The sequence below is a fragment of the Ostrinia nubilalis genome, chromosome 4 (genome assembly GCF_963855985.1).
Source record: "Ostrinia nubilalis chromosome 4, ilOstNubi1.1, whole genome shotgun sequence".
Lineage (NCBI taxonomy): Eukaryota > Metazoa > Arthropoda > Insecta > Lepidoptera > Crambidae > Ostrinia > Ostrinia nubilalis.
The window spans coordinates 12,128,917-12,152,961 of NC_087091.1; the positions used below are offsets into that span (position 1 = coordinate 12,128,917).

The 24,045-nt window shown below is 36.0% G+C and overlaps 7 protein-coding genes across 7 annotated transcripts; 3 read left to right on the forward strand and 4 right to left on the reverse strand.

Annotated features, from left to right (window-relative positions):
• Positions 1–156: 156 nt before the first annotated feature.
• LOC135071166 (histidine-rich glycoprotein-like) lies at positions 157–1,402 on the forward strand. Its single transcript, XM_063964936.1, has 4 exons — positions 157–229; positions 498–722; positions 914–1,080; positions 1,238–1,402. The coding sequence occupies exons 1-4, from the start codon at positions 218–220 to the stop codon at positions 1,308–1,310; spliced, it is 477 nt and encodes a 158-aa protein (XP_063821006.1). The 5' UTR covers positions 157–217; the 3' UTR covers positions 1,311–1,402.
• A 1,947-nt stretch (positions 1,403–3,349) lies between these two features.
• Positions 3,350–4,285, reverse strand: LOC135071164 (histidine-rich glycoprotein-like). Its single transcript, XM_063964934.1, has 4 exons — positions 4,238–4,285; positions 3,923–4,150; positions 3,635–3,801; positions 3,350–3,514 (listed from the first exon to the last, which is right to left on the reverse strand). Exons 1-4 carry the CDS (start codon positions 4,247–4,249, stop codon positions 3,442–3,444), a joined length of 480 nt encoding a protein of 159 aa, XP_063821004.1. The 5' UTR covers positions 4,250–4,285; the 3' UTR covers positions 3,350–3,441.
• Positions 4,286–7,695: 3,410 nt separating this feature from the next.
• LOC135071162 (cuticle protein 21-like) lies at positions 7,696–9,028 on the reverse strand. Its single transcript, XM_063964931.1, has 4 exons — positions 8,951–9,028; positions 8,469–8,696; positions 7,976–8,142; positions 7,696–7,855 (listed from the first exon to the last, which is right to left on the reverse strand). Exons 1-4 carry the CDS (start codon positions 8,960–8,962, stop codon positions 7,783–7,785), a joined length of 480 nt encoding a protein of 159 aa, XP_063821001.1. The 5' UTR covers positions 8,963–9,028; the 3' UTR covers positions 7,696–7,782.
• A 2,178-nt stretch (positions 9,029–11,206) lies between these two features.
• Positions 11,207–12,983, reverse strand: LOC135071178 (cuticle protein 7-like). Its single transcript, XM_063964945.1, has 4 exons — positions 12,904–12,983; positions 12,173–12,271; positions 11,589–11,755; positions 11,207–11,324 (listed from the first exon to the last, which is right to left on the reverse strand). Exons 1-4 carry the CDS (start codon positions 12,913–12,915, stop codon positions 11,285–11,287), a joined length of 318 nt encoding a protein of 105 aa, XP_063821015.1. The 5' UTR covers positions 12,916–12,983; the 3' UTR covers positions 11,207–11,284.
• Positions 12,984–13,619: 636 nt separating this feature from the next.
• Positions 13,620–16,177, forward strand: LOC135071375 (histidine-rich glycoprotein-like). The gene is made up of 4 exons (XM_063965166.1): positions 13,620–13,688; positions 13,915–14,295; positions 14,732–14,898; positions 16,053–16,177. Exons 1-4 carry the CDS (start codon positions 13,620–13,622, stop codon positions 16,111–16,113), a joined length of 678 nt encoding a protein of 225 aa, XP_063821236.1. The 3' UTR covers positions 16,114–16,177.
• Positions 16,178–19,229: 3,052 nt separating this feature from the next.
• Positions 19,230–20,491, forward strand: LOC135071155 (histidine-rich glycoprotein-like). The gene is made up of 4 exons (XM_063964925.1): positions 19,230–19,307; positions 19,467–19,799; positions 19,922–20,088; positions 20,334–20,491. The coding sequence occupies exons 1-4, from the start codon at positions 19,293–19,295 to the stop codon at positions 20,392–20,394; spliced, it is 576 nt and encodes a 191-aa protein (XP_063820995.1). The 5' UTR covers positions 19,230–19,292; the 3' UTR covers positions 20,395–20,491.
• A 1,791-nt stretch (positions 20,492–22,282) lies between these two features.
• On the reverse strand, positions 22,283–23,443 carry LOC135071519 (histidine-rich glycoprotein-like). Its single transcript, XM_063965302.1, has 4 exons — positions 23,368–23,443; positions 22,905–23,225; positions 22,624–22,790; positions 22,283–22,438 (listed from the first exon to the last, which is right to left on the reverse strand). The coding sequence occupies exons 1-4, from the start codon at positions 23,380–23,382 to the stop codon at positions 22,381–22,383; spliced, it is 561 nt and encodes a 186-aa protein (XP_063821372.1). The 5' UTR covers positions 23,383–23,443; the 3' UTR covers positions 22,283–22,380.
• Positions 23,444–24,045: the final 602 nt, after the last annotated feature.

The window sequence follows — 24,045 nt, forward strand, 5'->3', positions numbered from 1 at the left end:
TGTTTATTTACTTACTGCTTAATAACTCAAGTCAAGTGAGAGTATGTAGGTGTGACAGGTCACCTTCCACATGCACTAAAAATCAGGTTTAAATCTTGCGAAAACCATTTCGAGTTCTGTATAAAAGTTGATATTGAATTCGGAATTTATCATACCACCGGTGACCACTGTGTCTTATTGATTCAATAGGAAAATACATTTATTTAATTAGTAAATAATGATTTCCAAGGTAATTATTCATTAATTAGAAAATAGAGTAGAATTGCAAATAAATTGTTTAGACCTAACTTTGAACGGCTTTTGTCATTAGTTTCTCACTTACTAAATAAAGTTAACTAAATAATTCACTTTCCCTGGGAAACTAGACAGCAAGGGTTTGCACCTTTGACGTTTTTATACACAATTGTTTTAAAAAAGAAGTTTTGTCCAAGAAACCGTAACTATGAATTTGTGGCCTTATTATTATGTCCTCAATATAAATAAAATATTTGTCGTAGATCGTCATCGTTGCGGCAGCCCTCGCCATCGCTGCGGCGCGGCCTCAGGGCGGGCACGAGCACGGGCACGCGTACTCCTCGCAGAGCATCGTGCTGCACCAGAGCCACGGCCACGAGGCGCAGAGCCACGGCCACCAGGTGCAGAGCCACGGCCACCAGGCACAGAGCCACGGCCACCAGGCGCAGCAGAGCCATGGCCACGAGGAGCACCACGTCGACTACTACGTAAGAGCTTATCTAGATGAACAATACACGTCAAAATACGCGATTATGAGATACTACGAGTAGAATCTCATTAATTTCGTCCACATGAACTCGAACAACAGGATTAACATTCAGGATATTAGCTATTAGCTACAAAAAAAAAACGCGCATGCCACCGCGAGCTAGCGAGTATAACGTATGTCCTGTTACAGGCGGAGCCCCACTACTCCTACGAGTACAAGGTGCAGGACCCACACACGCACGACAACAAGTACCACCACGAGACCCGCAAGGGCGACCAGGTGAAGGGCGTCTACAGCCTGCACGAAGCCGACGGCTCCGTGCGCATCGTCGAGTACACCGCCGACAAGCACAATGGGTAAGTCTTTTACTGTGGTCTTCCACAGTAAAAGATATAACACAGATATAACAAAGCTCGCTTTGTTATACTTGTGGATGTGTAGTCAGTTCTGTTAGTGGATATTCTATGACCCTCTAGAATGCCAGTGTGATCTAATATTGTCCTTCCTTTACAGATTCAACGCCATCGTGAAGCACGAAGGCCACGTCCAGCACATCGTCCCCGAGCACCACCACTCGCACCATTAAATAACTACCTCTAAGCTGTGATACTAGCTGTTGACTCTTGATAATGTTTTTGTTAAGTTTTGTAGATATAGCAAATAAAATTCTATAACTGATCCATTCTTTTCCCTGACCCGAACCACCCTAGTCTATGTTCTTCAATTTATGTAAAATAGCAATCAAACAAAATAGATTTTACTATCGAATAGGGTTACTAAATTGTATTTTTGATGAAGGATCTTGCAAGAAATTGATTGCAGCGATTTTATTCAAAAATAAAATTACAAAATTCCTGTTTTGCTAAAGTGGACCAATAGTGGAGAATTTTTTATAGATTTTGATTTATTTAGTTATATTTCCACGGATAAAATATGATAGATTTGTTTAAAGTTAGTTATTATGTAAAAGCTCTAAAGCTTCAATATCTCCAACCTTTAACACCTTTAATTAACGGTTCCAAGTCTTAAAGAGAAGAGAGAGTTTAAATGTAGAATAATGAATGCGTGGGCTGTAGATTATGTATTTAAAACAAACGAATTTCAATAATTATTTATTCAAATTTTATCTAAATCTAAATCGCAACAATTGACTAAAAGTAGATTTTTTCGTTCTACCAAAATAAAAAACCGGCCAAGTGCGTGTCGGACTCACGCACAAAGGGTTCCATACCATTGATTTATGAAATTATTATTTTTTAATTTAAGTTATTTGTATGAAAGATTACGCGGTAATAAGCGGTTTACGATTTACGAGGTATTAAATAAAAAATACTTACTAGATCTCGTTCAAAACAATTTTCGTTGGTAGTTTTTATAGTAATGTTCTTATGTACATCACATGTTTTTTTTAGATTTTTTATTTTCTTATTTTAGAAGTTAGAGGGGGGGGGGGGACCAACTTTTTCCAATTTGGAAGCTTCTGTCACGCAAACTATTCGGTTCAGAAAAAAAAAAATTTAGAAACCTCGTTATCATTTTTGAAGACCTATCCATAGATGTTGTATGTGTTTGATGAAAAAAAATTTTTTGAGTTTCATTTCTAAGTATGGGGAGCCCCCAATATTTATTATTATTTTTTATTTTTGCATCTACATCTTAATGCGGGTCACAGAATACATCTACCTACCAAGTTTCAACAGTATAGCTCTTATAGTTTCGGAAAAAAATGGCTGTGACATACGGACGGACAGACGGACAAATGGACAGACAGACATGACGAATCTATAAGGGTTCCGTTTTTTGCCATTTGGCTACGGAACCCTAAAAATCGTCCTGAAAACATCAAACGAATCAAAATTGATGTTTTTAAGTCGACACCCACAACAGGAAAGCACCCTTTTTAGGGACAAAAAAAATAGTACAATATTCTTGTTAAGGTTCAGTTCGAACGATGCTCGCGTACTTCACCTAGACATTTGCCTGTAGCAGGACTGTTCATCTCCGCGAGTTTGCATCGAAAACAAAACACGCTCGACTATACTCTTGAGATATCTAATCGACAGGACAATCACGAGCGAGCATTGACGCACGCATGTGTGTGTATTCTTCACCCATTTGCATTGTAAAGACAATAAACTATGTATAATATAACGGTGGTGCAATTAATACTGTGCAGTACTATAACTGCCTGAATAATAATAGAAACACAAAATATAATTCATGCATAATCATGTATTTCCTCCGCCATTTTCCGCAGTTTGGCACCTCACTTTTCTGAGTTCCCTCATCGTTGGAGACAATACCCACTCCAACACCATGTTGTCTCAAAAGAGGATGTTGATAAAAACCAAACGTACTCAGCTGACACACGTGATGCAGAGGGCAACGATGTGATCATATTGTTCTAGTACAAGTTGAAAACCTTCGGTAAAGTCAGATCCCTCTGCCTCATGCTGCATCTTAACCCGTACTCGTCCAGAAAAATGGAAAATCGTATTTATTTAACTTTTCTTCAAAAATAAGTAAGGTTACGAGATAATTAAAAAATGTAGGTTTAAAGTTCAAAACGCAATGAGTGCATATAGTTAGGAAGTTGTGGGTCAGGAAAATTAAAAGTATGGATAATTATTTTATAGAATTTGTTTTACTATATTTACAAAACTTAACAAAACATTATCAAGAGTCAACAGCTAGTATCACAGCAAAGAGGTAGTTATTTAATGGTGCGAGTGGTGGTGCTCGGGGACGATGTGCTGGACGTGGCCTTCATGCTTTACGATGGCGTTGAATCTGTAAAGGAACGACAATATTAGATCACACTGGCATTTTAGAGGGTCATAAAATATCCATTAACAGAACTGACTTCACACCTGCAGATATGACAAAACTCTTCCAGAGTAAAAGACTTACCCATTGTGTTTGTCGGCGGTGTACTCGACGATGCGCACGGAGCCGTCGGCTTCGTGCAGGCTGTAGACGCCCTTCACCTGGTCGCCCTTGCGGGTCTCGTGGTGGTACTTGTTGTCGTGCGTGTGCGGGTCCTGCACTTTGTACTCGTAAGAGTAATGGGGCTCCGCCTGCAACAGGACATACGTTATACTGCTTATACTCGCGGAAATTATGGCACGTATAGTACTTATGTGCCTTTAGGTATCTAGGTATGTGTAGCTACGCGTGTAAATCTGGACAAGCTCTTACATAGTAGTCGGCGTGGTGTTCTTCCTGGTGAGCGTGGTGCGCGGGCTGCTGGTGGCCGTGGCTCTGCGCCTGGTGGCCGTGGCTCTGCACCTGGTGGCCGTGGCTCTGCGCCTCGTGGCCGTGGCTCTGGTGCAGCACGATGCTCTGCGAGGAGTACGCGTGCCCGTGCTCGTGCCCGCCCTGAGGCCGCGCCGCAGCCACGGCAAGAGCTGCTGCTACGATGACGATCTAAAGAAAACGCATATTTGATTAGAATCGCAAATTCAACTTCTCAAAGTTCAGTTATTTTAAATTATAATACTTTTTGCTAACTACCTTTGAGTACATGTTTTCTTTAGTTTTTGCTGTTGACACAACAGAAGTTGTAAGTTGAATGATAATGCTGATTTAATTCATGTTCTTTTATACTACAAACACATTATTTGCCACTGATATGCTTTCATAAGAAAGTGGTCATGACAGTGGTTAAACCTGTTTCGAGTATGTGGCTGCGAACGGCGTCCTTGACACGGATTTAAAAATTCGTTTATGTAATTTGTAACAAAGTAACATTTCTGTTATTCTACTTGCATGGATTAGATATTAGATTATCGAAAGATCGTGGGTTCGATTCCCGCCTTAGGCAGTTCGATTGTTTTAATTTCAAAATTTATATATTTATGATCCAGTCTTCTTAGCCTGGCCCATTCCCATTTTATTTGGGGTCGTCCCTTCGCGACATGCGATATTTATGATCCAGTGCTAGGCACAAATGGTCACCATGACTTAAGACTATAAACATCCATCTAATGTTATTATAACACACAACGCAATTGTTGGATTGAATCTGCGAATTCGAGCATAATAGTTTGGTTCTGAAACACTGAGATAGACTGAGAAAATAGTTCAATATGAAGCGTCGATTAATTACGGCTTCTTTTAGTCATCTTTTTAGCTGAATAATCTCAGAAAATCATTTTTTTAAACTCGGCTTTCTGATTTCAATTCTTTTTTACCCATTTAGGAGTACGTAAAAATAGCCAAGTGAAATCTTGATCTCGACACCCATGTAGGTAGATCCTAATTCTATGGTCGGCGAAGTTAACAACCTTTCACATTTATGTTTTAAAAAACCCTCGATAAATCACGCAATGCCCACTTCTACTTCTAATCTAAACTACTATAATAATCATAATTTGTAAAATTAAGTCATTGTTAGAAGCGTCTTGATAATCCGCAGTTTTAAAGTAGTCTAGGTAAGTAGCTCTTACAGCGTAGGTACCTACACATATTTTTCCGCTGATTTTTTGCTTAGATCTTTTAAACTTCGCAAAGATTTTATCGCAGTTTTCAGCAATAGATAGAGTGATTCAGGAGGAAGGTTTATTATACATAACATCCACGTAAATCTGAAGTAGGTCGATAATATCTTATAAGTTTTCATAAGTCATGCGTTGCAGTTATTTTCATTCGTATTCACAATGGGGTCCTTCACTGCAGCAATCATCTTCATCATTTCGTCGTCCATCGAGAGGTAGTCCTACCTACTTATCGTCTTTCAGTGTCTGGTCCCCACTTGAAACAATTCTACCCCAACGGCGAGCTATGTGCTTTATTTACCTACTTAGGTACCTAATCGTTATAATTATAATTTCTGTCTAAATAGGTTCGTTAAATGCAAAGATTTCCATTATATTTAGATAGGGTAAACCAGAGAGTGATTGCCCACTGGTAGTGATTGCCCGCTTTAAGAATAATATTGTCAGGTGCTGACTTTGAATCACTCTAGTTAGATTTGAATTTACTAAGTAGATGGCTCCGAGATCAATGTACAGTAGATTTAAAATTTACAATAGGAAACACTAAATAAAAACAGTTACGGCGGATTTTGTCAAGACGGGTGAAAATGTTATTCAAACAGGTAAAGACTTTAACAATTTTACTAAGAAATTACTTGCTTAGAGGTTAAATTTTTTTTGCAAGTTATTTAATATTCAACTAATGGTGTATAGTCATGATGAAATTATAAGTGTTTTCTCCATTATCAATGAAAATAACTGATAAAATTTCATTTCTAACGGTCATTTTAACGGTGGGTAATCACTGCACGTAAATCTGTATATTTTTAGTTATTGCCCACCATCATTTCAGTTATTGCCATATGTTAATGTATAGTTATTGCCCAGGGGAATTATTATTAGAGTGTTGCCACCATGCAGTAGCAGTGTTTAAGTTGCTCATTGCTAGACTTGTTTTGCAATTTACAGGCATATAAATATTGAAATGGCTTTTAATGTTTCATTTTCAGTGGCCCAAAGAATCCAAAAGTTCAATATAGCATAGAAAATTTGCAAAAAGCGATCGAAGCTGTACAAGATGTATCCAACAATTTATTTACAAGATAAATTGCTGATAAATATGGTTTGGCTTGAAAAAATTGATAAAAATCCAAACGCAAATACAAAAAATGAAAATCCTAAATCTACTAGTGAAAATGTTAATTGTAAGGAAATAGATACAACTTTAGGGAAGAATAACCAACAGCTAATTGAACATTCTGAGCAACCATTTGAACTGATATCAAAGATAAAAAAATAAACACATATAAAATTTACATATAAAATTCAAATTTTTGCGTCATCTATGTTTTGAAGTAGATGATTCTGTCTCTACCGATTCTGACTCATCAACATCAGCTCAAGAAATATTTGATATTATAGTTAATAAGGCCAAACGCAATTTATTTTGAAATTTTGAAGACTGTAGGTAGGTACTACTAGAATTTAAGTTTAATGTTTTGTTTATTTTGTTTATTTAAAGCCTATTTTGTCATTTTAAAATTTATTATTTTGTTTTAAGATACTGGGCAATTACTGTGCTTTGATGTGGGCAATTAGTGTAAGTAATGGGCAATGACTGTACTTTTTGGAGGATTTTAAATTTATTTCAATATTTTCTAAGTTACGTAAGTTTTAACTAAAAACTGTTAATATTCTGTTTAACAGTTTATTGAGTTATAAGAAAAAAGTCATAAATGGTCGATAATTAAAATACTTTCTTTAATTTTTCATCTCAATGTGTTTGAAATTCTTAAGTGGGCAATAGCTATACGGTTTACCCTACATCTCAATTTAAAAGAGAGGGACGGAGCCTAAGTAGGTACTCATAAAAGCCTTTTTTATTAAGAACAACACCATGGTGTTAAGCTAAACATTATGCATGTGTTACGTAACGAGTGGTTTCACTACAATAGTCAAGCGGCAGCGGGGTTCGAACCCGCGTTCCTCGGATGGATTCAATAACTTTTATTAAAAATGTGTCAACATTATTTTCAGTTTTCAGTTTCAGATTGACGCGGGTTCGAACCTCTGCAACTTTTAAGAGATTATCGGTCCACCTTGTGGTTGAACGTGGCCTTGGCCCCTTTCGATCCTACTTACTTCGATTCCCCCCTACGTGGCCCTTTTTGAAAATATTTCTGCCTTTCTGCCATCAGTTCTAAGAGCTATAATATGCCATCGCCATTAACAACGTTTCTTTGTTTACAAATCTCTTTACTTCGATTTCGTTAGTTAATTAACTACTTTACGTATTGAAACATTGTATTTTCAGGATAAAGGTAGACGAATTAATGTAACCGTTGACGATATGAATTTAAGTGTTGGCTTTCAGAAAGAACAGTCTTTAGCAGCTTCCACTCATTAAGATTCCATCGAACAGACTGGAAGGTAGGCTTGTTATTAAGTATTTTACAGGATTAATGGAGGTAATGATAGGAAATTAAAAGTTATCAGTTATGGAAATTGATTTACTATATTTACAAAACTTAACATAACATTATCAAGAGTCAACAGGTAGTATCACAGCTTAGAGGTAGTTATTTAATGGTGCGAGTGGTGGTGCTCGGGGACGATGTGTTGGGCGTGGCCTTCGTGCTTCACGATGGCGTTGAATCTGTAAAGGAACGACAATATTAGATCACACTGGCATTTTAGAGGGTCATAGAATATCCATTAACAGAACTGACTTCATACCTGCAGATATGACAAAACTCTTCCAGAGTAAAAGACTTACCCATTGTGTTTGTCAGCGGTGTACTCGACGATGCGCACGGTGCCGTCGGCTTCGTGCAGGCTGTAGACGCCCTTCACCTGGTCGCCCTTGCGGGTCTCGTGGTGGTACTTGTTGTCGTGCGTGTGCGGGTCCTGCACCTTGTACTCGTAGGAGTAGTGGGGCTCCGCCTGCAACAGGACATACGTTATACTGGACGCAATAGCGAATGCGCGAGTCGAGGCGAAAGTAGCAAGCGTTTTACACATGAATCGCAAAGTGCGCATGTCCATATGGACGGAATGTATGAGATTCTAGTATTTGACAATCGCGTGTTTATCTGGAAAAGCTCTTACGTAGTAGTCGACGTGGTGCTCCTCGTGGCCATGGCTCCGCCTGCAACAGGACATACGTTATACTGCTTATACTCGCGGAAATTATGGCACGTATAGTACTTATGTGCCTTTAGGTATCTAGGTATGTGTAGCTACGCGTGTAAATCTGGACAAGCTCTTACATAGTAGTCGGCGTGGTGTTCTTCCTGGTGAGCGTGGTGCGCGGGCTGCTGGTGGCCGTGGCTCTGCGCCTGGTGGCCGTGGCTCTGCACCTGGTGGCCATGGCTCTGCGCCTCGTGGCCGTGACTCTGGTGCAGCACGATGCTCTGCGAGGAGTACGCGTGCCCGTGCTCGTGCCCGCCCTGAGGCCGCGCCGCAGCGATGGCGAGGGCTGCCGCAACGATGACGATCTACGACAAACATATTTTTCTTGTCAGATTGAGAGCATAATTTTGAGGCCACTAGGTTCTTACATTTATTTTTAGCTGAAACTTCTTTTTTAAAATCTACAATATTTAAGTACCTATTAAAGAGTCAAAAGCTGAAAACTGATATTTTTCCGTGAAAGTTAACTGTTTAGTTTATATTTTTTAAACAAAGAACCGTACAGTAAGTTTGTAAGTTAAACTAATTGAGAAAGATACACTTATTAATTGCTAATTACCTTGGAGTACATGTTTTTTTTCTTTGTGTTGTTAACTCAACAAAAGCTGTAAGCTAAATGATTATGATTTGTTTATTTGCGTTTCTTTTATAAGTTCGAAAACGAAATTCGTTACCAATAAATTTGTTAAGACAAGAAAGTGGTTTGACAGAGGTTAAACCGGTTTTATGGACTGATTTGTGGACATGTAAGTGTGAATATGTCCTTGAAAATCAAGTTACATACTTAATCGCTGCAAGTGTAAGCTCTCTTTTGACTTAAGTATTACCTTACAAACATCATTATCATAACGTTAACTTTGGGTAACTTTGAAATTTTTAAATGTACCTACCTACGTTATGCATTAATTTTTTACTGTTCAAAGTTACCCTGAAAATTTATACTACTGGCCTAATAATCAACGACCCGGCTATGATAAACATCCTTTTACCCGTTTCACTTTAGATAGATAGAGAGTATTTATTTGTCTCAAAAAAGGTTAAATTAACAATTTCATTTTACCAATGCAATAGGGATGTTTCCTGGGTAAAAAAAGCAAGAGTTTGACTTAGTCCATCAGATAAGTTATATCAAAAAATACTCGACTCGTATTTCAACTTTTTCAAAATAATGAAAATTGAAAGAGATAGGTAAAGGGCGCCAAAGTTCAGAAGAAGAGGCCCGTGATTTCAAGGAGTGCTTAAAAGTGTAGCCGATTATCTAAACCTTGTTAAAATGGGTAACTGAATAAAGCTGACTGAGTCGGTGCCATCTTTTTTGAAAATTATAAATAACTTGAAAAAATCGAACTGCCTAAGGCGGGAATTGAACCCACGACCTTCCGCTTGCCGGGCGACTGCTCTTCCAACTGAGCTACTTAGACACTGGATGAACCCGTCGAAGTTTTCAAGTTATTTATAATTTTCAAATTAGTATGAGATGCGACTCTTAACGCTAAAAATTTAATAACTCGATGCCATCTTTTCAATACCTTTATAATTGTAGACCTTAAGGTTGACAAATAAAAAGCCGCTTAAATCCAGAGTATCTGTTGTTGTAAGTACCTACTTATCTAGTAACTTTAGCTTTATTGATGATCATATCTTCGCACTACCCTTGAGTTTTAGTAAAAATGTGGCACTATGCAGAAACCTCACGCAGAACTCTTGATATACCTACCTAATTTAAAAAGAAAACCATACAAAAAAACTAAACAAGACGCATTCACTTTCGCATGTAAGAAGTACAAAAGGTTAATTTGTTTTCGCTGATTCCCCAGAGTTTTTGAACAGAAGGAGGTTCTCAGTTTGACGCCTATTTATTAGTCTATTATACCTAAGTTTGGCTAAACAGATTTAGATGTGGTTTTAAAAAAACAATTTGTAACATTTTGAAGACTCGAACTCTTCAGTTGAACTTTATTTTAGTTGGTTTTATTTTATCTTAATATAATTTTTTCTTGATTTTAGTAGACTTTATTGTTACCACTAAAGGTTGCCAGTACATTCTAGGGTGAGTTGCATCATCTTACTTGAACAGTAACTAACCATAGCCGGCGATTTTTGTATGGGGTTTGACAGATTTTTGATGTTTGTTAAAGGTTCGGTAAAACTAAAGTTGTGTAAGAAATCAGTTTTTTTTTCACTAAAATTATATTTTATGACGACATAATATTTTTACTGTCGTTTTACTTACCTACTTAGTTACACCTCTGGTCACGAAATACATAGCTGTGCTGAAAACGTTCATCAAAAACTTGAGGCCTTGGCGGCGAGATCAATAGCAAGGCTGAAGCTGCGGCATTCGTAAAGTTCCCTTTCGAAGTTAACTGCTCGCGTGACCTAAGTTGGGCAAAATTACAGTTCACGTCGATTGTGTTGTAAAACCTTTTTATTCATTTGAGACACCGGTGCTGCAGAAAATCATAAAAGAATAATTACTTATTATTAAATAAAGCATAGTGCCTTATTTAGATTATGTATTTGTGTTTGAAATTATTATTATTTATTTTTTAAATAAATAAACACACTCGTAATGGTCGACGTTAGATGAATATAAAGTAATTCAGCAAATTATACTCGTATTTATCAGATCATAGTAATGATAGTGACATTCCTACTTCGAACAAAGCTGCACCGTTTTAGGTACCTAATTATATTTTAAATATTAAGTTGGGATGTCGTAGGAGTGTTTTACCTTTAATATTAAATAATAACGATGAGTGCTTGTATTTTCTTATGATTTATTTATATAAATTAAATACAATTATAACACAGATATTAGCTAGGTACTAGTATATTTACAAACTTAACAAATACTTAATTTTAATCACAATTCAATAGTTCTAATACTAGGCTAGTGGTGATCTTCTTCGCGTTTGACCACGGCGTTGAATCTGTAAAAAGAAAAGAAAAATTAAAAATAAAGAAAAGTGATAGAGTTTCTGACACCAATGTAGAACCTTTAACCTTTGACCTTCCATAGAACCGTCAATATTACTTAAGTAGAATATAATCCTTTATTCCTTTTCCATTTTAAGTCTCTTTTATCCCATTCCTCCCCACTGTCCTATTTGTAAGACACCATATTCAACATTTTTTTTACACGAGCGCGTGCGCATGCGGTGCGCCCCGTCTGGACGCACCATTTTAATACTTACCCATTGTGAGGGTCGGCGGTGTACTCAACGATACGAGTTTTGCCGTCGGCGTCGTGGAGGTAGTAGACGCCACTCACGGTGTCTCCGTCGCGGGTCTCGTGCTGGAACTTGCTGTCTCCCGTGTGAGGGTCCACCACTTTGTACTCGTATGTGTACTTGGGATGCGTCTGTGAAGGAAAGAACTACGTAAGACACTGATAGAGCAAGGTACAAAGCAAAAAGATGGAAAAGTTTAATCTAATTTCCTGCGTTCTTAATGGAGCAGCTGAAAATGTTTTTTTCGTTGAAAATTTTATTCGCAAAGTTTTGCCGTTACTTATAAATGTGACACCAAATTATAATCTGTAAATACTAAGAAATGAACGTACGACCCCAACTTAAAAAAATATCTACACTGTAACTTTTTAACTCTCAGTGGTACAAACAACTCTTGTTGCTTTACGCTACACAGAAATAGTTGGAGTCTTTTTTTTATTTCATCGATTTAAGTATATACCTCACTCTGCATACTAGCTAATTGTTGTCTCTTCTTTTAACACAAACCGATGGATTTATTAGATAAAAATAATAAACGAGATTCTTACATAATGGCCAACGTGGTGGTCGTGTCCGTGCTCGTGTTCGTGGCCGTGGCCTTCTTGTGGGCGCGCCATCGCGACAGCGAGAGATGCGGCAAGGAAGATCTACAAGATTATTAAAGAATTGGATACAGAATGTAAAGATTACATTCTATCTGACGCCCGTATTCACAAACATTACTATGAGGTCTTACAGTGCGCACAGGGTGACACACGAACCAATCACAGAGCTCTATTCAAATTCAAATTGTGTTTATTGTGAAATCACAGGTACATAAGTCAGGTCATTAAATTTGTATGATAGATCAGCTGTGTTCCGCCGCATGGGCATACAATAATGGTAAGATACAATTGATAGGTAGTAAATCTATGACACAATAAATGATACAATTCAAATACAAGTCAATTATTAATAATTATAAGTTAATTAAGTCATACAGAAAATGTCAGCAGAATACAATATTATTCAACACTGTGCGTTTGATTTGCTGCTTCACTTATGCAAGCATCGTTTGTAAATACCGGCGTTAGATAGTCTCGTAATTTCCCAATACTGGAATTGTAAAATTATTTTGTTTGAGACAGTTTAATGTAAACTTTCACTTACGATTTAATCTAAATGAAATACTTGCAGAAAGACATTCTATTGATTTAAGTTTTTAATTATAAAAAAACACTATTTGAAAAGCACCTATAATCAAGAGAAAATGACTTCAATTCAAGTTAAAAACGCTTACCTTGAAAAGCATTGTGGCAGAGTTTAAAAATGGTCTCTAAAGTAATTCTTAATTGATTATTGACCACTTCAATGTTCGAATCAAACTAATACCTTTACAATGCGTTAGCTGTTTTTTATACGAATACAGTAAAAACTTCGAAATCCAAATTTTTGCAATAACAATGTAAAACAACCGAAACTGGTTATAATTTATGTGTGATATACTTTTTGCGTGAACGAAAGTACGACCTTGCATGGAACAGGTGTTGTACCAGTTTACCCACGTTTCTTCGGTTTTAATTTTACGACACTTTTACTCTTATTGATTTGTTTTTTTTTTATGTTCAACATTTTTGCCAGTATAATAAATCGAAATTTAAGTAAGAAACCTTCCATGTTTTATTTAATGTTAACTAAATTAGTTATTAGAAAATCAAAAGAGTAATTATTTTACTAGACTATAGTAAATCTAGCAGTCTATAAATCAAGTAGTTAAGAAATTACGTACCTTTAATGCAATTCATAAAGTAGAAACAAAAATGCACTCAATGTAAGCAAAATGACATAATAAAGGTACATTAAGTGCTAATTAAGTCGTAAGACTGGCAAAAATGCCCTGATTTTTCTGACCTTTAGGGAAAACTGGGGTAAAGTTAAAACAAACCGGTAATAAAGATGACTAATCATCACAAATTGCCAGGGCTAAAGGGTATAAAACCGAGCTTTTGCTCTACAATGGTATCACTTTATGTGTTCAATTCATTCATCCACATACATCTGGAACCAACAAAGATGTCCGTCAAGGTAAATAGAGTAAATATTGTTTTATCTACAATTATTGTGTTTCTATGTAAAAGTGCACCCTGAAAACAGCTAGACACTGTGTATGCGACAGTGGCATAATATGGCATTCAGTACCATCTAAGTATCCCGATTACTAAGTTGCTTAACAAAGCAATATCATAGTTTCAAAAAGCTGTTAGATATAGAGAAGAGAATCTGTTAAAACTAATAATCTTCTTTTGCACAGACCATAGCCCTCCTTGCGGTCCTGGGCGCTTGCCTGGCTGAAGAGCATCACGCATACTCCTCCCAAAGCATCGTGCGCCACGACATCCACCACGAGCACCACGAGCCTCAGACCAAAGAAGAACACGTGATCACTAAAGTGGTTCCAGTCGCTCACTACGTGGTACAGAGCCACCATGATGAACACCACGAAGAACCCCATATTGTTGAATACAAACATGAAGAACCCCAAATTGTAGAATACAAACATGAACAGCCTCAGATTGTGGAGTACAAGCATGAAGAACATAAGCACGATGAGCACAAGCCAGCCTTCTCTTCGTACCACATCGAGCGACATGATGTGCCCGCGGAACCCCCTAAGGACTTCCATAAGTACGACGTAAGTATCGGCACAGTAATAATAATCCTATTGAATTAAAGAGTCGTCACCGCAAAACATCAGATAGCTCATGCTGTCGTGATTTTTAGGAAAACTAGAGTGGTGTCGTGGCAGAATATTAATTTGGATATGTACTTGTAGCAGTCATGGAAAATTAAGACTGTTTATTAAATAAATTAAATTAATTAAAATAACCCGATTTAGCAAAACCCAGGGTTTGATAATATTGAAGCGTCATTATCCAGTTTCAAATTAGCTTTTCAAAACTATACCTTGCACATATTTTCAGAAACAAAAATGAATTCAAAATAAAACTAATTAAACTGAAGAAAGTAGCCGAATAGAGGTTCCAGTTATGTACTATTTGATATTATAATATCCCTCGAACCGATAGAGGGCGACACGACTTAAAACTCATCAATTATTTTCTTCACAGTCTCCCTCCAAGTACGAGTTCGCGTACCAGGTCCACGACCCCCATACCGGCGACTACAAGGAACAGCACGAGACCAGCGATGGGCACGAGGTTAAGGGCGTCTACAGCCTGCACGAGCACGACGGCTCCGTGCGCACTGTGACGTACCACGCCGACAAGAAGGCTGGGTATGTGGTAACCTTATTTAGTCCTCAAATATTAAAAGAAAGAAAGAAAGAAAAAATGGTACAAGTACACCATTTGAAACCTTCAATTGTTAAACCTACACCATAGAAGGAGATAGTCATTAAATCATTAACAGTAAAAATATTTCATGTAAGCTCACTGAAAACTACTATTTCACTAACTCGAGACTCATCTCACTTGGCCATCTTGACTCATCACCACTTGACTCATCTGGCCAGCGTGAAAAGTACCCTTTATTCTAAATCATCCTTTTGCCTCTGATGAATAAGAAAGGTTGAGCTCTTTCAGACTGTCAAGGACAGAATTTAAAAGTAAATTAGAAAAAAGAATAAAGACGTCACCTTCCAAACAAACGCAGAAAAATACGGTTTTTCATTTTGCTCTCTTCTTAATATTACAAAATATTATGTAGAGAATCACAGACTAAATAAATGACCTTATGACGATACAAAAAAAAATACAATACAAAAAAATACAAAATATTTTATTCATAAAAACAAGTCACATAACAAAGTTTTGGATCTAATCCTTTTAAGTTTTATCAACTTGTGTTAGGATCAGACCGCTCTGTCTAAATACAACAATGAAAACAGACTCGTTGAAATGACGTTAAATGTTACTTAAATATGTTACTTGAGTTAGCGTTTTAAGTGAGAAGTAGAATTAAATAGACATATAAGTAAACAAACAATCTATACTAATATTATAAAGAGGTAAAGTTTGCGTGTTTGTATATTTATTAAATTGCAAGGGGCAATCTCGGGATCTACTGAACCGATTTTAAAAGTTATTTCACCAATAGAAAGCCACAAAATTGCTGAGTGTCATAGGTTATATAAAAAAAACCGAAAAATTCCACGCGGGTGAAGCCGCGGGCGGATAAAAGTATACACTATGTCCACATTGTCCACAGTTCGCACCTTTCACCTGTAGATAGTAGCCATAGAAGTGTTAATTACATAATAACTGTAAGTAATGATTCCGTGCCGTTATAATCGAGTTGTTTATAACGGCACGGAATCATTAAGCACATAAAAATGTAATTTGTCAAGCATTTTTCAAATCTTATCTCCATAGTCCATACTTTAAATCTTTATTTTAAAAAGGTGATTTGCAATGATTTTCTCGTTTACAGATTCAACGCTGAAGTGAAACACACTACCAACCACCACATTGAAGAACACAAACATCACTAAGCTTGGCCATGAAGGAGGACTAATTTTAGACAATGTTATAAGCGTACAACTGTTGAATGTTATCTTACTTATTTAATGCAATAAATTATTTCAAACAGAAAACCAATTCTTTATTCTGTGAATTAAATTCGTAATAATATTTCCCTCCAAAATGAAAATTAAAAGTACAACACGATACATTGAATAACAATAAAATTGACCAATAGGAAAGTATTGAAAGAGCGTCTGCTCATTTCTAATCGTGAAATCATGATAAGATGACCACTGATTTCAGTGCTTTTCATTAGGTCTTAGATTAATCTTGCTTAGCTTGGATCAAAAATTTTATTTGATGAACCTTTTTGTAATGTAAATTATTTGTGAAAACTGATTTGTATTCTGTTGCTGTACCTAAATAACGTAAGTGCGCCTATTAACGACCCCCCAAAATTTGTATTCTATTACCGCCCTATTTTTCTTTCTTTCATAAAAGACATAATAACAGGTTGCCGAAAACACGTTACCTAAAAAATATCTAGATATGTTTATTGACTATCAAAACGATTAAACTTTGTGTTCGTAAATAATCAGTAAACGGAGTTATTTGACATTAAATGCGACGTGCCCGCAACGGACGCACTTTTCATACTGACACGCTCCCAGCTACTTAAGGTGCACCTTGTTATTAATTAGCGATTTTAACACATTTAAAATAAGTATACCAACATGTTTTTGCATAACAATATTAATCAGTACTTTAGTTTCCTTAATAAACCCTCAATATAGCCCTCTCGCTGTATTTTTGTGGCTTAAATACAATTTTAAATAAGGGCGGTAATAGAAACACTTTTCATAATTTGGTTCCTAATAACGACCCATGGCGTTGTTAGAATTTTGATAAAGTATTTTATTTTAGTGTTTATATGTTTAATTACGCATTTAACCTCCATTTTGTTGTCTTAATCGATTCATAAGAATATTTCACATAAGTAAATCAATTAACGCCATACGTTAATTGTCATAGGTTTGGCATAAATCTGCAATGAACATTAAAGAATATCTCTAATAATGTATGACAATAGATTTTGTAAAAACCTGTTATATTCTAATTAGTACCTATTTGATATAAAATAAAACCTAATAAAAATGATACTTCACTGATCACGTCTTCATTAAAGTATATATTTTAGCTGGTTACTGTTTTTTTTTTACGGTCGGTAATAGAATAAAGTAATATTCATAGTTAATTCTATTACCGCCTCATAACTATAACGCCACCTGTAATGACTTTTATGCCTGTATTTTGGATATAACTAACATTTATGACATGACACCAAACCAATCATGCGTTATCACAACTACTATGTAACTTTTTAAGATCTTTTGAATAATAAATAAATAATTTAAAATAATTATACAGACAGTGTCCAATTGTCCATAGTTTAAATTAAAATACACAATTATAGCCTGACCAGGAACATAAAAACCCTGGCATAGAGGCGCTTCAATTGCATTTGATAGTGCAACACTGAGTACAGTCGTACATGTGTTAAATTAATAGGCTAAATTTATGTATCAGGATTCAGGATTACGGGCTAATTTGATATTTTCATAAATGAACGAAAAATATTATTAAAGGTAACCTGGTTTAAATAAATTAAATGAAACCATCAATCGAGCTAGTAGGATTTATTTTATTATTCATCAATAATCAAATTCAGAACTTGAATATTCAACTGCAATGTCTGCTCATGAACGCTTCAAACTCGGTACTTCTTTCCCAATTCCATAAAATTCAAAACTTAGAAAGTAACAAAAAACTTTAAAATGGGTAGTTGAAACAGACTACAGCTAATTTTCATAGTGGACTGTACTATACGATAAACATGTCAGTCAATTTGACAACCATTGTCGGAAACATTATTCAATGAAAATATTGTCCGAACCCTTAGTATTTCTCTTCGACAAATACATTAACACACCGTGAACCACTTTTCTTTCACGACTATAAACATATTTTAGCAATTTAATTCACAAAATCAATTGCACACATTTAAAATAAAGTTTGTTTACACTTTGACAACAATAGACTGACATGCAAGGTGACATGTCAATGAAGTTTTCAGTTACTGTTGCCATTAAAAGAAATTAGTACCATTAGTTTTCCGCAACATGGCGAGGGTTTTTATGTTCCTGGTCAGGCTATACACACAATTAAAATCAAAAACTAATTAAAAATTATAGTCAAATTAAAAATAAAATATTAAATGAAAATTATTTTTTATTAAAACTTAAATATAGTTTAAATTATAATGACACCCACTACTCACTAGAACACCGGGTACCGTGTAATCAAGTATAATAGAGGAATTTATTATTCTACTATTTCTTCTTGATTATTTATTTATTTTCGAGAAGGGTGCCTTGTCTCTTTTAATAATAAAAAAATAAATATAAAAAAAATAACTTGAAAAAAAAAAACAAATTTAACTAAAACTAATAACAAAACAAATTTAACTTGAAAAAATCAAGTGGTTCCCGAGCCTCTGAGCGGGAATCGAACCCGTGCCTCTTGGAATATACCCAATTGAAGAGCAATATTCTTAGCGGTCGGTAATAGAAACAGAAAAAACGTTAATAGAAACACACCTCGTCTATAGGTCGGTAATAGAAACAACTGCTTTTTCAGATTAAATTGCTATTCATTAATTATTGTGTGATTGAATACTCATTGTTACTACTTGAATTCAAAGATTATTTCATCATTGTTATAAATAAATTAAAGTGTCTTTTCTATCACCACGTCTTATATCTAATTTTGTAACGTTTATCCGAAGTCAGCTTAAACTGGCGGTAATAGGCGCATTTACGTTAAATAATAAAATAAAACATCTAAAATATTTGCTAACAATCGCAAATGCCATCATAGAACTGTACTTATTGAACATCTTTTAGTTGAAAAAACGGCATCTAATGCAGTAAAAAATATAATATTTTACTATCTAATGTAAACTTCAACCACATGCCCAATAAGGGAGTGTGCGGCCTTCGTCTTGAAAGTTTTGGGTAAAAGTATTTACCAGCTCCGTACTATACTTACATTTAATTTTTAATTGACACTGATGTATAAATTGGGGACAAATTTCATTTTCAGCATCAGTTAAAGAACGCTGTTCAATCCAACAACACAAAAAATTAAAATGTATCTCACTAAGGTAATTAAAAATTATTTTCAAATTAGAGGTATTATTTAAAAAAATATTGTTTATTACATTATGAACTTAGCACGATTAAAATTAACCAAGTGTCATTTTTATCTTTTGAGAAACAAAAAATAATAATATGCCTGTTATAAGTTTTCCTTTCCAATGCAGGTCCTTGCCGTGATCGCCTTTGTAGGCGTTTGCAATGCTGCTCATCATTACTCCACCCAGATCAAGCACGAAGTAAAGCACGAGTACAAACATGAAGCGCCCAAGCATGAAGAGCACAAGCATGAAGAGTACAAGTATGAAGAACCCAAGCATGTGGAACACAAACACGAAGTGAAACACGAGGTGAAGCACGAAGTGAAACACGCAGTGAAGCACGAGGAACATAAACACGAAACCGAGCACAAGCACTCTCATAAGCCAGCTATCTCTTACACCCACATTGAGCGCCACGACGTGCCCTCTCATCCCCCTAAGGACTTCCACAAACACGATGTAAGTTCTGTTAAATAATACAAACAACCGAATGATTAAAAATTACATACAATCATGGCTCAAATACCATAATAATATTGGGTGTCAAATGGGAGATTATTAACAATGTTTTACTATTACAGGGCCCTGCGAAGTACGAGTTCGAGTACAAGGTGCACGACGCCCACACCGGCGACATCAAGCAGCACCACGAGTCCCGCGACGGGCACAAGGTGGAGGGCGCCTACAGCCTGCACGAGCACGACGGCTCCGTGCGCACCGTCAAGTACCACGCCGACAAGAAGACCGGGTAAGACGATAAGCTAATAATCATGACTCTCAGGCGAAAGCTGAAAGAAAACAATATTGTATTCTCGTAACTGTACTAGATTTTTTAGTAGTGGGATGTTTTGATGACAATGAATTTTTTTTTTATCCTGTATATTTAACCTAGCATCCTCAAAAGATTACACTGACATAAAGACAGTAAATATTGTAGTCTTCAATAAAATTAGTATTAGTAATTAATCTAATACGATTTTGTTATAATTTCAGATTCAACGCCGAAGTGAAGCACTCCACCAAACACGTTGAAGAGAAGAAGCACCATCACTAAATCGAACAAAATTACCTAGATGGACGTCGATGTAGTTTTAACTTATTTATTTTTGTTATGTAGTCTTTACTAATGACAATAAAAAGTTTTAAATGAATATGTTCCTACTAATTATTTATTCAAAATAGGTACTCAAAATCATCTCCAATCCAACGGATAAGAATAAAACTGTTACAAAGAGGAGTTGTAATAGAAGTAAGCCTATTTATCTGCACTTATGACTGACAGTTAGTAAGCTGACCACTTTATGCATTGTGTAGAGCCACAGAGCAACGGATTCGGGAAGTGGTCAGCTCTATAAACTGTCGTAGGCTTAAAGAAATTGACTTCGTCATAATTTAACTTACCCTTTATCATCTCTCAGTTAATAGTGTCCACTATTTGTTAACTGTGTTATGTACTATTCTAATTTGACTCAGAATCAATGAATTCTTGCTATGCTTAAATGTCAGCGAAATCTATCTCGGTTTCATGAAAATTAATTTGTAAAGTTTGATAAATTATAAAACATTATTACAAACTAAGTATAACTACAAAATAATTAAGTATTTGAAATTAAAAGACCTCAATTTTAAAATGAACTACAAATGTAAAAACAAAACAGTGGCGTCTACAGAATTATAAATTGTATAGCTATTAATTGTATTAGATAACGTGTAGTAAAAAAAATATAAATTACGTTATTTCGAGTACAATTTATTGGTATAATATAAGGGCTTGTTCCCACGGAGATTCAGTTTTGCTTTGATTGTTGTGTGAACACATTTTGTGTTTCAAATTCGAATCATATTCAATGAGGCTATCGTTTTATACTTAACAGTTGGCACCCTTGGCGATTGACAGGACCTTACTCTACAGTGGTGCCATCTTGATGAGTGCAAATGCGATAGTCCTCCTACCATTTTAGCGCTCACAAGTTGGTGCCGCCACTGTCTTCGTTACTAGCAAGTGACAGGACCTTACTCTACAGTGGCTCTAACTGGTGAGCGCTAAACCGATTCAAGTGAGTTAATGACGTTCACTCGAACATCCCGGTGTTCGAGTGAACGTCAAACGGGATCCTGCAAAAAACAGTTCTTGCAAAAACGGAATGATCCGTGGGAACAAGCCCTTAGTGAAACGTTGATATCAAAACTTTTAATGACTGCAAATAAATCAAGTAAGGCTCTATACTAAGACTTGAGCGACCCACATGTTTACTTAGCTACATAGATACGTAAATACAATCCGTAAAGTATTATATTGTTGTGGACGCCCTCTGCCCCATCTAGGGGACATAGGACCATAAGTCAAGTAAGTCAAAGTATTGTAATTACCTAACTAGTTTGTCGGCCGTTTGGTGTAGTGGTTCAGAACGGACTACTATGCCGAGAGGTCCCGGGTTCGATTCCCGGCCGGGCAGGAATTGAAATGATGAATTTTAATTCTTCTGTAACTGGGTGTTAACTATGTTTATGTATGTATTTAAAAAAAGTATATTAAGTAGTATATCCGTTAATCCGTTAAGTTAAAAAAATATTGTTATTTAAATTGATAAAATTAAAAATATGATAATGTTGTCAGTCAACGTATCATTATCGCATTTGATTCAAATTAACCCTATGCGAATGAAAACGAAACTACATTAACGTTTGGGTAAGCCATCTCATCAAGTCTGACACCAGATTTTTCTTATGCATTCTACAGTTATTTTAAATACAAGATAGGTATGTAAAATAAGTTCATAAAGACTATTTAACCATTTTTCATACCATAACCATAACCATAGAGAACGTTCGTCTTTTATTTGTAAGAACTAGATTATAATTATAGAGTACTTTCATCCTGATCTGACAGGTTCTTTGTAATTTCTATGATGGTATTATCTTTTAATAAAAATAAGCGTGTATTAGTGTCATATTTTTTATTATCATCAAAACTAAATAACGAAAATAAATATTACAAATAACATCAACATCATTTTAAATGCTCGTCATTGTTTTCAATTTAGTGGTGGTGTTTCTCTTCAACGTGTTTGGTGGTGTGCTTCACTTCAGCGTTGAATCTGGAATTAAAAGAAATATTGATTAGGCTAACTTTTTACTGCTTAATCTGAATATTGTAGGCAAGGTCTAGTGTGTTATAGGTAGGATTCGACAACTTCCTTAAATTCAATCAATACAAGAATTATATTCAAAGTGCTTCATTGTTTTTAAGCGTTCGCCTGAAATTGATGAATTGTCGTCTTACCCGGTCTTCTTGTCGGCGTGGTATTTGACGGTGCGCACGGAGCCGTCGTGCTCGTGCAGGCTGTAGGCGCCCTCCACCTTGTGCCCGTCGCGGGACTCGTGGTGCTGCTTGATGTCGCCGGTGTGGGCGTCGTGCACTTTGTAGTCGAACTCGTACTTTGCGGGGCCCTGTGATAGTAAAATAATATTGTTAATAATCTCCCAATACGGTAATAATTACGCGTGATAGTAGGTATAATATATTTTTTTCAATTGGCTGTTTGTGCTATGTATGGTACTTACATCATATTTGTGGAAGTCCTTAGGAGGATGAGAGGGCACGTCGTGGCGCTCAATGTGGGTGTAGGAGACAGCTGGTTTATGAGAGTGCTTGTGTTCGGCTTCGTGTTTGTGTTCCTCGTGCTTCACTGCGTGCTTCACCTCGTGTTTCACTTCGTGTTTGTGTTCCACATGCTTGGGTTCTTCATGCTTGTACTCTTCATGTTTGTGCTCTTCATGCTTGGGCGCTTCATGTTTGTACTCGTGCTTGACTTCATGCTTTATTTGGGTGGAGTAATGGTGGGCAGCGTTGCAAACACCTACAAAGGCGATCACGGCAATGACCTGCAATGGAAATGAAGATTTATTGAAAACTGAAAAGCTGGAAGATGTTTAGAAACGTATAAAGCACCATTAATAAATCTACAATGAAAACAATGGTTATTTATGGTGATCTGAACTAAATTAATATAAAATAATTTAGTACCTTAACGAAATACATTTTTGCAGTAGTTGTTGGACTGAACAGTGTACCTAAACTGATACTGTCAAAGCGATTTGTCCCCAATTTATAGAACTTAATCCCAAAGTGTCAAGTAAAAATAATATATTATGGAGCCGGTATTATTTACTTTTACCCAAAATTTTGGACACGAAGGTCACTTACTTTCGTTCGACCATAATTTTAAGTTATGCATATAAGTTTCATGAAAGTCGATATTTGCTTTTATGAAATTATCAATTAGCAAAGCTTGACTGAACCATGCGACCAAGTTATAGCCATTGCAAAATGGCCGTTATCGAAAATCCTAAGCCTAAGTTTTAATTAATTGCTTCATCGGCGCATAATTTGAGTTTATTGAAATACTAGTTGACCCCGCGAACTTCGTACCTAGCAGATAGTGAGTGTCGTACCTATTCTTAGAAGAGATAGGCAAGCTAGATGGCAGAGGTCCAAACCTAAGTCCTGTGAATTCATTCTCGATAGTTACAAAGATGAATCCAAACAATAAGAGATGATTAATCAGAAACGGTGACTCAGGTGTAAATGTAATTGAAAAGAAAATGTAAGTGTCGTTGTCTATTTTCCTAAGAATAAATGATAACTTATTTCAGAAAAGCTCAACACTTAGGAACTATTGTGATTTATTTATTCTTTAATAGC